Genomic DNA, 15,602 nt, shown 5'->3' with positions numbered 1-15,602 from the left:
AATTCTACCCTGCAGGTTGCTTGAGCTGTTGTAGACTGCTTTGGGCCCCTTGCTCCAGAGAAAAGTCTCTGAAAAATCGAATCTCGGTTATTTAATATTTTAAAACCATCTCTCCTCCAGGGACTTTAACACTTTTCATGCACATACTTAATTAAATGGACAGATCTGACCAACAGTCATTCAGAAAATCAGTGGCCACTGTGGAGAACTTGTGAGAGTCCCAAACTTCATTTTCTTAAGACCGAACTGGACAATAACAGCACTAAAATGGGCAAAGCTGAGGGGAATGCCCGTTTTGAATGGTGTTTTGAAGCTTCCAAACAGGACCAAGAATCTGAAGTTGCCTTTTGGCAAAACAGAGTTTTAGAATTAACAGAAGTTACTGAACATTTAAAGAGATACAAATGGCTTCCCATATGTTCTTTTATCTACACTGCTGTCTTGCCCTTCCCCTCCACTCCACTGTCTGAGGATCTGTCTCTGGGTACCTTATTCTATGAATACTTTGCCATAGGCTTCTTCTCCAGCATCCTCAAGCCCTTTTTCTCTGATTCCTTTATCGCAAGCTCCACCTCTGATACCATGTTGCCTTCACTACCTGCTTCTACCTCCCCAGTTCACCTCTGATGCCATCTTTCCCCCAATTCTCTCCAACTCCTTCCTACTCAACTGATCAGGACAATTTCAAGTTAAGCACTCTGGGGGTCCTAACAAACCTCAAGTTTCATATGTTCCCTAGAGTTAAGACTTTCTCCCAGGGTAACTGAGGATCCTCCCAAGTGTGCTAAGGAATTTGATATTGTTATTCAGACCTTTTATCCTGGATTTTCTGATTTATATCAGCTAATTCATGACAGTTGGTGAAGGCTAGGGTCAACATTAGATGAGAATTACCCAATGGGAACATTCTGAAACAGATTTAGAAAAACAAGCCTCTAATTTTCAGGTAAGAAACTAGAGAACTCAGTAAAGAACACGGAGCAATTCCTAAGGCTTTTCCCAAAGCCTGTTGGTTGTAGCAAAATTCAGCCTTGTTCACAAGTCTGACGAGTCTGTGCATGACTATTATAATCGACCAAAGGTCATTTTAAAGGAAAATTTGGGCCTTCCTTCAGATGTTGATTTTATTTAGGTAACCTTTAACTTCATTGTTTGTGAATGGGTTGAACCAAGATGTTTTCCTTTTAGTTAAGAGGACCTGGATGGAATGGGAGACCGTGTCCACCCTAGACTTAGTGAATTTCGTTAAATCAGCTTGGTTGTACCCTAGCTGGGCCACCTAGAAGTGACTGCCATGATTTTTAACTTTCAGCCTTGGCAAATGAAAACCCCTATACCAAACAAAAAGATTCCCAGTGTCCACCATTTTTGCAAAGAGCCAGGGTGCTGGAAAAGGGATCATCACAAGTTTAAATGCTTCAGGTGCCCTCAGCCTTGTAATCAGTCTTCTAACCAGCCTTCCAAGGTCCTCCTAATCCTCAGTGATGGGGCTCCAAGAAACTACAGGGGCTTTTTCCAATCCTCCCTCTTAATAAGTTTGGATCAGCTCGGAGAAACTTTTCTTCAGATTGATAATGAATCTCCCTTAGGACAAAACTCCCATGTGTTTTACTAAAAAATGGCAGCCCGGACCTAATTTTATAGGAAGAATGGGAGAATACAGCCTTTAGCAGGGGTATCTAACCTTTTGGTGTCTCTGCGCTACACTGGAAGAAGAGTTGTCTTGGGCCACACATTTGACACAGCAACATGTAATCACAAAAAACAATCTCATCATGTTTTAAGTAAATTTATGATTTCGTGTTGGGCTGCATTCACAGCCTTCCTGGCTGCATGTGGCCCCACGGGCTGCAGGAGGGACACTGCTGCTTTTAAGCCTTAAAGAAGATTTTAATAAACCCACCTACTCTTGGGCATCCCAAATATCAGATCCCCCTTTTTCTTTTGGTATATGAAAAGAAAGGGAATGCCCTTGAGATACTCACACAAAACACACGGGGACCACCATAGACCCCTAGGATGCCAAAGTCAGCAACTGGACCCTGCATATCCCCTTTGCCTCAGAGCCATTACTGCCACTGAGGACATGGTGGCAGGATCCCCTTATAACCATTTTTGTTCCCCATGCAGTAGAAGGCCTCCTGAATCCTCGTCATTCCAAGGTGACTAACCAGCATCTGTTGGTTAGTCACCTTACTTCCTATGAAATCCTTCTGCTAACTGCTCTTCACACAACTCTTCTGCATTGTCATAACCTTAATCCAGCCACTCTTCTCCCTTCTGAGACCAATGAAGCCCCTCATAATTGCTTCGCACTGACAGATCACCTCCCGAGTCCATGTCATGGTTTATATAAAACTCCTTCGGGTTAAGCTATTTTCTCACAGTTTACAGATGGTTCATGTTTTGGAAATAAAAATGGAAAGTACTGTACTCATTATGCAATTGAAGTCACCGAAGCATTTTTACCTTTGGCTACTTTAGCCGAATTGTATGCTTTCACTCAGGCCTGCATTTCAGCCGAGGGCAAAAGTGCCAGCATTTCTACTGAAGTCCACAGGCTTCTGGAGTAGTTCATGACTTTGGAAAGTTATGGAAATAATATGGCTTTCTTACTTCCAATGGAAATAAAACTAAAAATGGCCCTCATGTTCAGGAATTATTAGATGCCTATACTTTTACTTCACGCTTTAGCTATGTTAAGATCCCAGGGCATTCTAAACTTGACTCTCTGGGAGCTAAAGGAAATCACCTTGCTGACACTTCTGCAAGAAAATGCTGCCCTCAAAGGCATCAGCAGCAGTCAAACTCCTGTCATGGTCCAAAGGGATATTCCCGCAGCTGACCATTTAGAAAAATTGGCTAGAGAAGCCCAACAATTGGTTTCAGAAGTTTAAAAAAAAAACCAAGATTGGAAATCTAATAATTACTGGTTTGATAAAAGAGAAAGCTCTGGTTCAGACCAAAAAACAACCCAGTCCTAGCAGAGACTCTGAAGTTTCTACTCATAACTACTGTACATGCATTGGACTATTGGCCCACTAAAAAAAATGATAGCAATTATTAATCAATATTGGTGGGGAAATATTAGTAAGGTTGTGAAAGGTGCCTACCTTACTTGATATACCTGTCAAAAGTATAACCCAGGGAAGTCTGTCTGCACTGTCCCTGGACATTTTAAATGACCTAATGGGCCATTTGAGATGTGGCACATAGATTCATACAGCTTCCCCCATCTCATGGATATAAATACGTTTTAGTCATGGTCTATGCTTTCTCACTAGACTGAAACTTTCCCTTGTAGACAGGTTACTGCCTCCTGGTGGCTAAAGCAGTTAGAGAAAATTATCCTTACCTGGGAATTCCTCTTGAATAGTTCCTCTTGACCTAGGAACCCACTGTACGGGTCAGGTGCTGCAACAAGTCTGTACCGGTTGGCCAGTTTTACAACACCCTTAATTAGGAGGTTCATGCGGTCTTAAGGTTGGATTTCAAAAACCATTAATAATTACCTTTAAATGGCAAACGAAGGGAAAATTTCATCATCAGGGTGGTGTGTCCATCTGTGCAGACTATAAAAGTCGCATGATCTGCTCAGCTCTCCATACACCTATTTTATTCTCCCAGCTGCCTTGCTGCTTGGCGACCAGGTAAGTGTGCTTTTAGTACTCCCTGGAGCTCTTTCTGCTTCCTTTCAGAATGCTGTGAAAGATAATGGTCTAGAGAGAAGGTAGGCTTGTGCTATCTAGAGTATTGTCTGTAACTTAGAGACTAGAAGCTGTGGTCAGGTTTCTTCAACAGCCCAGCCTACAGAGTGCACAGCAGGTGCATAAACAGTGAAGAATGTCATAATTACTAATTAAAGTGTTCGGCCCCAGGATTATCTCCTAATAGATGTACTCTAAGGACAGACATTTAACATACCATCTAAGATTGTTTTAAAAACATATTTCCAGGCACTGGTGCGGTTCCCACACCATTTCTACTCCTTCCTTCCCCTCTTTTATGGCCCCAAACACCGGTCATTCCCAGTCCTCAGCGTTTTCTTTACTATTTCCCACCTGTGCGGAGCAAACAGCCCAGTAGCACTGAATTCCTGCTGGCAATCATCAGTTTAAAATGCCACTTCAGCTTTTTGGTAAGTTCATTTCTTTTTCAACCTACAGAACACCAAAAGAAGTGCAAAAATGTCTTCTCAAGAACTGAGGAGCATTTTTGAAAAATACGCAGCCAAAGAAGGTGATCCAAACCAGCTGTCGAAGGAGGAGCTGAGGCTGCTGATTCAGAACGAATTCCCCACTCTACTAAAGGTGAGTGCACAACTGCAGAGCCCCCTGAACCGGGCCTGGGAAGAGGTTATGGTCGCTTATCAGAGCTCAGTCTGGGGCTGAGTGCACAGCAGCCAAGGCACAGGTGTTACTTGAGGGAAAGCGCTTAATGTGTGCTTTCCATCCCTGGTGGCAGACCACACTTCATACGGCAAGCTCCTAGAAAGCAGGGGCCCAGACTCCTCTCACCCACAGCCTTAGTACAGAACTCTCCAGACTAGCCATACTAAATGGAAGCAGGGATGGCACTTGTACCAAGGCAGGCCTGGAAGATGCACAGGTTGCCACACAAAGACACCTTCAGCCTGGATTCAGCCTGTCCGTGCCAAGCTTTAGGAAAACAGTAAATTAATATTAGTTGACTTTGGATGCGCTTCATCATTATAGGCAATATCTCTCAATAAGACCAACGCTTACTTGGCAGTCTGTTAAAAAAAAAACAAACAAAAACCGCTTCCAGCCGACACTCGGGGAAGCAATCTTCGGCATGGAAGGGCCATAGTTGGTACATCAAACTTGGTCACTTATTAGCTGTAACTGCAGAAGAGAGCATTTTCTTTCCAGGTTTAACCGAAAATGTCCATTCTGCCAATATGACATGTGAAAAGGTTTCTGGTTTTAGTTGTTGAGACAGTTTCTATTTTGGTAGAAAAAAAGAAAACCAGCTGAATTCAATGACCTTATAATCCAATATCTTCTTATTTTCTTATGGTAAATACATGAAAGAACTTTACAAATCAGTTAAAGGTAGTAGCAGAAAAAAGAGAGTTTTTAACTAAAAATTAAAAGAAATGTTTTGGAAAAACAATAAATGCTAAAGAAATATATCCTTAATTGTTTCCAAAAGGAGCCAAAATAATATAAAGGAATATAATAATAAAAGAAAGAAAAAGAATCATCTGACAGGAGAGTCTAGGCAATCTTAAAAGTTGTTTTAAAAGGTAAGACTGGTAGAATTTTCTAAATTTTTCTATATTGTATGTATTTCCTATAAAAAGCATATATGACTTTTATAAATTGGATAAGGGTAGGAATACTAATGATAAGTTTTGAAAAATCTACCTACCAAGTCATGTGCCTGATTATATTTCCATAAGGATTACTAAGGTTTTCCAAGCTACACTGTTTACATCACCCCCTTGTATACTTTAGAACCTAGTAAAGACTTCAGGAAGAGAGCATTTGGTAATTATTAAACAGGTACTGAACAACTAACCTACAGTTTGTTCTTGAGATCATAGCCACATGTCTTTGTAGGAACATTAAAGGTTAAAACATATCTTGATATATAGATCTGTTGCACTACAGTGCGGACAGTTAACACTACTGAACTGTATATACTTAAAAAATGGTTAAGATGCTTAATGCTATGTTATGTGTTTTTTACCACAGTTAAAAAAATTTTTTGGAGCTGACGTGTAAAACCACACTGTTATTTCAAGAGGTTTCCTAAGTACTATTTTGCTACAGATAGACTCCTACCTGAAAGTCAGAGCTGTAACCTCTCTAGGATTTGGGTTTTATGGCAAAGACAGACATTAACTCTGCTTAAGACACTACAGGAATATCCATAGTCAAAGGGAGTCAAGCTGTGCACGAGCTGATGTAACATCTCTAGTGGTGGGCGAGCATGGCGGGGCTTGGACCAGCAACATCAACTTTGCCTGAGAACAGAATACAGATTCTTGGGCTCCACTCCAGGCCAGGTGAATCGGAAATTCCGGGAGTGGGAACATCAATCCATATTTACTAAGGTCAGCAAGCCCATCTGGTGATTCTGATGTGTGCCACGGTGTGACAACCACTGATCCAAAGGCATCCTGTCTAGCACAGAGGCGGGCTGCAGCCCAGGATTTGGCAGAAGCTACGGTAGTTGCTGGTTAAACGGTTGGGCTCTTGAGTCCACATTTGAACCCCAAGTCCTCTATTTATCAACTGTAAGCCCTAGAGTAAGTCAGCAGCTGTCTTAGACCCTCAGTTTCCTTATCTGTAAAGTGGATCTCCCCCACAGGGCAGTTGGGAGGATTGCACAAGCTACTGAACGAAAGCCCTTGGCACAGTACCAGCCAGCAGCAAGCCGTGCATAGGTGTGCTGTCTCAATTATATGCCGCCCAGCTCTGGAGGAAGACACAGAACCAGCTCCCGGGAAACCTTGAGGCAGGGGTCCTCAACTGTGTGTGGGCTGTGGGTCCCTCAGAAGTCCAGTGAAGCCCTCAGACTCCTCAGAAGAATGGTTTTAGAGGCATGAAGGAAAATACTTGTGATTACTACAAAACCAATTATATTAAAATACAGGTTATCAATATTAAAATAATAAATATATGTTATAGAAAATAAAAATGGCAGCCCATTCTGAAACATGGAGCAATATTAGAGCTAAAGTTGGTTTTCCCATGTCTATCAGCAGCATGTGATTGAAAGCTCAGTCGCCTTCTTGGAGGCAGACACAGTGTCTCTGATTTCAGAGAATGTGTCAGCAGTACGCAACTGATTCATTTTTCTCTCCTCTCCCCATTCCATCCTTTTTTGTCTAACACCAGGGTCCAAACACCCTAGAGGACCTCTTTAAAGAACTGGACAAGAATGGAGACGGAGAAGTCAGTTTTGAAGAATTCCAGGAGTTACTGAAGAAGATATCCCAGTGAAAGAAAAAGCAAAAAGGATACCATTCTGCTCACCAAGAAAAGAGCACCTGGGAGGGGCCATATTCTACCTGGAGTCCCCAACATCTCTGTTTAAGCCTTTCCAATTATAATGATCTGGCAGTGGTATCCAATTGTTGCTAATAAAGAAATTCTTAACCATGCCTCACCTTGTAAAGTACTGACCTTCATAGTTTAATAGGTTTTAAAGTAACCTTAGTCTGATGCATCTAATGTTATAGATTAAAAAAAAAAAGTCTAAAATACTTCCACGATCTTGACCAACACTACAAAGGTGGTGTCAGAGATGTGGAAAGAATTCTGATGTGCCAAACCAACTTCCTCACCCCACTCTTCCACCAGAATAACCCTGTCTTCGCTCTCTTCCCCTGACTACGTAGTACTCACTCAACTCTGGTCAATAGCTAGTGAGAAACAGACTTCAAAGAACAGACACTTGCCTTTAAAGTCATCTCCCAGCATGCACCATGCTTTTTGATTCACTGACCCTCTCGTGGAGTAGAAGGAATACAGGACTGACACTCAGATCTGCTCCATCACCAAGGTGATGGCCTTGGTTTTGGTATGTGGTACATAAAAGGGATGGGAAGACATGGTCCCTTCCCAGCTCTGGCATCCTGTGCTGCCAGGACACTGGGTGTCTGAGAAACAGCTTCTCCTCAAGTTCCCCGTGCTGAGTCCAGCTGGGGAGGGGGGTTGGGGGAAAGGAGTGTGGGAGAAGCATTTAACTGGAAAAAAAAAAAAAAAAAAGAAAACTGACTCCTAACTCTTCCACCTAGAAACAAAGGAGATTTTTAGACACAGCGAGGGAACATTTAAATACGCTATGGATCATTCTAATTCAACACACACGTATTCTCATGGCATCAAAAGCCTTAAACATTTCTAATTACTAATTATATTCCACTGTAGGGATACCCCATAATAGTCTTAACGATTTCCCCACTGTGGGGCATTTAGATTATTGCCATTTCTGATTTTTCTAAATAACGTCATAATGAGTACCTGCTCATATCTCTGTCAACAAATCAGATTTCCCTAGGAGAATTTCTGGGAAGTAAATGTCTGAGTCAGAGGGTATGAATATTTTTATGGTTTGTGAAACAGACCATCTAACTGATTTTCCAAAAGGTTGTATTGATTCTTATTTCTACAAACAGGCAGGAGAACAACAGCTTCGCTCCCTAGACTGCATTAGCCAGTCTCATTTTAACAACTTTATTAGTCACAATAATGCATATCTTTTTTTTTTTTCATTTCTGGTTTTAATAGGAACCTCCTACTATTTTCCCCACTGAGTTTACTGTTAGATACTATTAGATACTGGTTTGTAGAAGATATTCTTTGTCTCATTTAAGAAGTGCCCCTTTCAAACCTTGTTGGGAAACTCGGTTAGAGCATCATCCTGATATACCGAGGCTGTGGGTTGGATCTCCAGTCAGGGCACGTGCAAGAAACAATCAATGAATGAAATGCATCAATAAGTGGCCAACAAATTGATGTCTCTCTCTCCCCCCTCCAACCCTCCCCCTCTCTAAAATCAATAAATAAAAAATTAAAAAAAAGAAGTACCCTTTCCTTCTTAGTCTGTTATGAGATTGTGAGCACCAAGGTTTGCATACTGTCGACTGCCTATTGAGCACCTGTGGCAATATGAGGGTTCTTCCTTCTGCTTGATCCGTTTGATTCCTCAGACACACTATCCAGTCACAATTGATTAGTCCTTAATGCTTTTAAATTAGGTGCTCTAATAGTTTATTTAAGGTTTTTACATCTTTAGTAATAATCTACATTATAGTTTGGGGTTTTACTTTTTATTGCTGAATTCTAATATCTAGGTCATACTAGCTTCCCATTGTAGCCTATATTCTAATCTCAATCAGCCACTTGCAGAGTAAATATACGTGACCTCTTTCAACTTCAACATATACATACACAGCACCTACTATGGGCAAAGCATTATACAAGATGCCTTAGAACTCTGCCTGGTGTGGTTCAGTGGATTGAGTGCTGGCCTGTGAACCAAAGGGTCACTGGTTCGATTCCCAGTTAGGGCACATGCCTGGGTTGCGGGCCAGGTCCCCATTTGGGGCCATGCAAGAGGCAACCACACATTGATGTTTCTTTCCCTCTCTTTCTCCTTCCCTTCCCCTCTCTCTAAAAATAAATGAATAAAATCTTTTTTCCTAGAGGTTTGGAAACTTTTAAAAAATATTTTCTTTATTTATCTTTAGAGGGGACAAGAAGGAGAGAAGGAGAGAAACATTAGTGTATGGTTGCCTCTTGTGGGTCCCTGCTGGGAACTGGCCTGCAACCCAGGCATGTGCCCTGACTGGGAATCAAACCAGTGATTCTTTGGTTCGCAGGCCCACGCTCAATCCACTGAGCTACACCATCCAGGGTTAAATAAAATCTTTAAACAAATAAAAATGTTTTTAAAAGCTATGCCTTAGAGATACCCATTTCCATTTCCATCTTCCTCTCAGATCCTAAGTCAGAAAGTCTGGGATCAGGGCAGAAAAGGCTGAATGGAAGAGATAGTATTTCAACTGGGATTTGTATGAAGAACCTTGGGAAATTGTAGGGAGAGGGAGCCTGGGCATTCAAAAGGAGAGAAAGCACCCCAAAGAAACGCATGCTAGCCAGCCAAGTGCAGAGCAGCTCAGGGAACATACACACTCCATTTGGGGTGTGCAGCCAGCTATGGCGAATAAAGAGGGCGCACTGGCTTCAGATCATGAGAGTCCTTGGTTGCCAAGCTAAACGAAGGTCTACCTTGGCATTTATATCAGGTGCAATATCCTGGCCACTATATCAAGTGGTGATTGGCATTTAAATTAACTAAAATTAAAAATTCAGTTCCTCAGCCAAGCTAGCTACGTTTCGAGTGCTCTATAGCCCCGTATGGCTAGTGATTACCATGCTGGATGGCACACATACAGAACGCACTGCCATAGCAGAAAGTTCTAGTTGACCATGCTGGCAGCATTAATGAAGGTATACTCACATAGTGCCCATATATTCCCATATATTTTGTTGTGTTTCACCAGTCTATGTTTTGTGCCTCCAGCTAAATTGCAGGGGCAGCAACAGCTCATTTGTACAGAAGCTCCTTTGTCATACACTATGTTTTTTAAAAGATTTTATTTATTTATTTTTAAAGAGAGGGAGAGGGAGGGAGAGAAACATCAATGTGGGGTTGCCTCTCAGGTACCCCCCGCACTGGGGACCTAGCCCACCCAGGCATGTGCCCTGGCTGGGAATCGAACTGGCAGCCCTTTGGTTCGCAGGTCAGCACTTAATCCACTCAGCCATATCAGCCAGGGCTATAATACATTATGTTTAGAACTGCACTTAAAATGGACAAGCTCCAAACGCACAGTGGCGTTTTTCTTTTTAATAATCTCTTTCCACTAGCATCCTGTTATTTCTACTGCAAAAAAAGTAATCTTTCAAGGGATTGAAATGTCTATTCCTAAGGTATTTCTTATTGAGCTCAAGGTATAAAAGCTTTAAAACACATTAGCTTTGAAGTACTCATTTAGTCGTTTATTTGTTGTTAAAATCATGGACTACTCTGTGATTCACTAACAGGGCTTACTCCTAGCCCTGCTGTTACTTTTCAAAAAGTAGACTTGGGTAAGAGGTGGGTCAGGGGGTGCGGGGAGTCTGGTGGAAAAGATGCCCTGGCCATTAGCCAGTGGGCATCATGACTGGAAGAATTTTTCTCTCTCCAGGTAGAGAGCAGTTACTATGGCCAACAGCCTGATATCAACTCTGAACCTATCATGCCCACAGAGGCAGAATTAAGTGACTATTAGGATCCCAGACTGGTCCACAAAAGGCTATTTTATGCAAAGTATAGCTGTCTCCTTGATAGCTGCTTTTATGGGAAAAGTTCCTTAGCCCAAACTAAGCTCCAAATGATTTCTGTAAGGTCGTTTTTGAGTTGGGAGATGTTTACTACAATGTTCTAAATGCAAAGTAGTCTTCAAAGTAACAAAAGTTGCCTACAAAGTTACTCTAAGGCCTGGCTGGTGTAGCTCAGTGGATTGAGCGCAGGCCTGCAAACCAAACAACTGCAGTTCAATTCCCAGTCAGGGCACATGCCTGGGTTGCAGGCCAGTTCCCAGCAGGGGACGCGCGAGAGGCAACCATACATTGATATTTCTCTCCCTCTCTCATTCCCTTCCCCTCTAAAGATAAATAAATAACATATTTTTATAAAAAGTTACTCTAGGTAGCTATCTGGGTTTTTTCTCAATACTTGTTAATTTGATTTCTGTGTGAAGCTGTTGAAAAATAACATGGACAAAGAAAATATTTCAAACAGGGCTTCAACTAAAGGTAGGAAAATGTAATGCATTAATTATGCTTAATGAATAACACAAATTACCCTTTGCCTGGGCTGACTTTTAATAATTTGTGACTGTTTCACAAGTCTGTTGTGTCAGATATAAAATTAATTCTGACTTTGAAAATCCCTGGATCAAAAAGGTGTAAAAGAAGTCATATGTATGATAAATAACTAAAGGTGAAATAATACCAAATACTGCAATCTCAAATTTCCATTTGCATCTGCTTAAAATACTTTGAATTTCTCACTTTTCTTTACTAACACCACCATCCATGTGTACATGTATGTGTTGATGTCTCTGAAGGCAGAACATGGGTTCTGTTTTCAGGATGTTATATCTTATGTAAATTCAGATTTTTAAACTCACTGTTTTCAATAAACAGAAAAGAAATGCTAAAAATTCAGCATGTCCATATACCTAAACATTAGATTGAGATTATTTTCCTATATGTCTCAAAGGACTGTATATTTTAATATACAGTCCACAATACTACGAACTATCCTGTACTTGAACTGGAGAGGTGTAAAGCCGAATTCAAGGTCAAAGGTATGGGCAGCAGAATGCAAGTCAGCTACAGCTTTGACCCTGGTAAGCATTATCTAGAAGGCAGGTAGAGCTAATTCAAAGCAGGCCAAAAAAATCAAACTTGCTGTAGAACCCTACATTTCTGCAAAGTCCCCAAGCCTCCTATTTCACCTTGTGGATGAAGCAGAGAAGTGACACAGTAAAATAAGTTTTACTTGCACTCTTCTGGTACTCCCAGACTCAGAAAGAGTTGAGCTTTGTTCTTAAAGGAAAATCTATTTCTCCTTTTTATGTGTGTAAGAGATACCTCCTCTGAGATATCTGTCCTGGATGCCAGTGTCTCGAATGATTTCATAAGCACCCATAGACTAATCATGCCTGCCAAAGGTAGGTCATGACGGCCCATGAAGGGGATCAGAATTTAACACCCCAAAATATGTCTCTTTCACATAAAAATTAGTGTAAGCTGACTACTTTTAGGAAACAGCAGACACAAAAGCTCTGAAAATTGAGTACAAGTTACCCTTTTGTAAGAGACATTAACATTTATAAGAGAAATGTCTATTTGTAAGGGTGTCTTCCTCTCTGTACCAAGGAGAGGCAGTGACTAAATCTCCAGAAACTCTTTTTTTTTTTTTTTAGATTTTATTTATTTATCTTTAGAGGGAAAGGGAAGGAGAGAGGGAGAGAAACATCAATGTATGGTTGCCTTTCATGCATCCCCTGCTGGGAATTGGCCTGCAGGGAACTGGCCTGCAACCCAGGAATGTGCCCTGACCGGGAATCGAACTGCGATTGTCTGGTTCGCAGGCCTGTGCTCAATCCCCTGAACTACACCAGCCAGGGCCAGAAACTCTTATCAAAGGAGAAGGTGGAAGACTTAAATCTGCATAACAACCTTACCCTTGTCTTCTTCTTTTCCCATCACCTCCCAACAACCTCTTTTGTCTTTAGCTAGAGATGGTATTTAAGGTCATAGCTTGGGCCATTTCAGGGAGTTTACACTGTTTCCCTGGGTCTCTCCCATGTACCCAGGAGGTATACATGCTACTAAACTTTGTTTTTCTCCTGTAAATCTGTCTTTTATTAAAAGGAGGGATTTCGGCCACGAACTAAAAAGAATATGGGAAAAATAATTTTTCCTCCACCATACCCATGTAGCAAATACACCTAAAGGAGGCTCCGGGTTTCCAAATTATTGACTTTTTTTAGCAAGAAGGACCAGTATGGCCATTACCACTGTAAAGTCATTGTTACTTGCTCAAGTTCAAGTGATTCCCCAGGCTTCCTGGTGTTTGCTGCCTGCTGATTCTATTGCCTTGGTCTTTTTCTTTAATAAGCCTTCTCACCATCATCACAAATGCTGGCTCTTAAGGCTATTTTTCTCCTACAAACTGATTGCAGGCTATAAAGATGTTCGGTAGCAATTAGGTTTTATTGTTCTCATCTCACTTATGAGTGTAGAAGCTTTCAAAATGTAAAATGCACATATCTTCTGCCTTAGCAATTCCCCTCCTAGCAATTCACCCCATAGAAGTGTGTATGTGTGGGTACCAGGACATATGTATATGGTTACTAATTTCCAGCATGATTCAAAATAGTTAAATAATAGGTACAACCTAAAAATTCATCAGTACTAGACGGGTGAAATAAAGAATGATGCAGACAGCAGGACAAGTGTGTAGAAGATCCCCGTGTATTGATGTGGAGTGATTAGTACAAAAAGCAAGAAGAAACAGTGTCTCAAGCATGTTAGCATATGTATTTGTTAAAAAGGAAACACATATCCATACATGCATGGGGGTACCTGGGTATACATACACACACAACCATAAAGGACAGTCAGCAAAGAATGTTGCCAAAACTAAGAAACAGTGGCACCTACTGGTAAAATCACTTCCTATCCCAAAGTATTATCATAAAAGAGAAAACGAGTGATTTGCCTATACAGCTATTTCAACCATTTGTCAGAAAATGTTTATTTTAAAGCCTCATAAGGAACTGTTCATTAGTATTAGGTCTTCTAAGCATAAGACTTAAGAGGAACATCTGGCTGGGAAGCTATGGTTCATTATGGTCTCAACTGCAAGCTATAAAAGGAGTGAAGAGTAAAGGGCTAGAGAGTCCTGGCTGGTGTGGCTCAGTGGATTGAGCACTGGACTGTGAAGCAAAGGGTTGCCAGTTCAATTCCTTGTCAGGGCTCCTGCCTGGGTCATGCATGGGCCAGATCCCCAGTTGGGGGCATATAAGGGGCAACCACACATTGATGTTTCTCTCCCTCTCCTTTGCTCTCCCTTCCTCTCTCTCTAAAAATAAATCAGTAAAATCTTTATTTAAAAAAGAGTATCTGTATATCTTTCCATAGAGTGATCTCCAGCATATAGCATTAAATTTTAAAAAAACAAGGCAAAAAACGTGCAGAGTATGCTACCACTTATCTAAGATGGGGAGGGGTGTCACAAGTAAACATACAGGTTTACTTATATTTTAAAAATGGTGGCCCTGGCTGGTGTAGCTCAGTGGATTGAGCACGGGCCTGTGAACCAGAGGATCACGGTTCGATTCCCAGTCAGGGCACATGCCTGGGTTGCAGGCAGGTTCCCTGCAGGTCAGTTCCCTGCAGGGGATGCACTAGAGGCAACCATACATTGATGTTTCTCTCCCTCTCTCCTTCTCCTCTAAAGATAAATAAATAAAATCTTTTAAAAAAATAAAATAAAAATGGAAAGATCACCCCTCCAAAAATAAGAATTAATGGCTGCCATAAGGGAAGGGAGGGAATAGGCTGGAAAGAAGAGAAATATAACTGGATTTCTGTAAATCAGTGGTTCTCAGTAGGGGCTATTCTGCCTGTGCCCCCAGGGGATGTTTGACAATGTCTGGAAGCTTTTTTAGTGTCACAATTGGCTGCTGGGAGATTTGTACTATTAACATCTAGTAGGTAGAAGCCAAGGAGGCTACTGAACATCCTATGGTACACAGGACAGTCCCCACCACAAGAATTACCCAGTCCAAAATATCAATAGTGCAAATTATATATCTAATAAGAAATTGTGTCTAGAATATGCAAAGAACACTTAAGAGACAAATAACCTGATTTAAGCCCTGACTGGTGTACCTCAGTGAATTGAGCACGGGCCTGCGAACCAGACAATCGCGGTTCGATTGCCAATCAGGGCACATACCGGGGTTGCAGGCCGGTTCCCTGCAGGCCAGTTCCCAGCAGGGGATGCATGAAAGGCAACCATACATTGATGTTTCTCTCCCTCTCTCCTTCCCTTCCCCTCTAAAGATAAATAAATAAAATCTTTAAAAAAAGAGAGAGACAAATAACCTGATTTAAAAATGGGCAAGGGGTCTGAATAGACATTTCTCCAAAGATGATGTAGAAATGGTCAGTAAGTACATGAAAAGATCCTGAACATCTTAAGCCATCAGGAAAATTCAAATCAAAGCCACAGCAAGATAGAACTTTATGTCCACTAGGGTGGCTAAAATAGAAAAGACAGACAATAACAAGTGTTAGGGATGTGGAGAAATTGAAGCCCTCATATACTGCTGGTGGGGATGTAAAATGTTGCAGCCACTTTTGAAAACAGTCTGGCAGTTCCTCAAAAAGTTAAATGTACACTCACCACATGATCCACGATTCCACTTGGGGGTGTATATACTCAAGCACGTGTTCACACAACTTGTACACAATATTCATAGCAGCATTATTCATAAT

At 41.3% G+C, this 15,602-nt stretch overlaps 2 protein-coding genes across 2 annotated transcripts in view; one reads left to right on the top strand and one right to left on the bottom strand.

The window, feature by feature from the left end:
• CTPS2 (CTP synthase 2) overlaps positions 1-15,602 on the bottom strand; it is a 100,924-nt gene that overhangs the window by 46,760 nt on the left and 38,562 nt on the right. The gene's annotated exons all lie outside the window — the stretch shown is intronic.
• On the top strand, positions 3,543-7,135 carry S100G (S100 calcium binding protein G). The gene is made up of 3 exons (XM_037157462.2): positions 3,543-3,650; positions 4,167-4,310; positions 6,870-7,135. The coding sequence occupies exons 2-3, from the start codon at positions 4,188-4,190 to the stop codon at positions 6,972-6,974; spliced, it is 228 nt and encodes a 75-aa protein (XP_037013357.2). The 5' UTR covers positions 3,543-3,650; positions 4,167-4,187; the 3' UTR covers positions 6,975-7,135.

The sequence above is a fragment of the Artibeus jamaicensis genome, unplaced genomic scaffold, assembly GCF_021234435.1.
Source record: "Artibeus jamaicensis isolate MK-2021 breed Jamaican fruit bat unplaced genomic scaffold, CSHL_Jam_final scaffold_1283, whole genome shotgun sequence".
NCBI classification, from domain to species: Eukaryota; Metazoa; Chordata; class Mammalia; order Chiroptera; family Phyllostomidae; genus Artibeus; species Artibeus jamaicensis.
The sequence above is the reverse complement of the archived record's forward strand: the minus strand, read 5'-3'. Positions and strand labels throughout refer to the sequence as shown.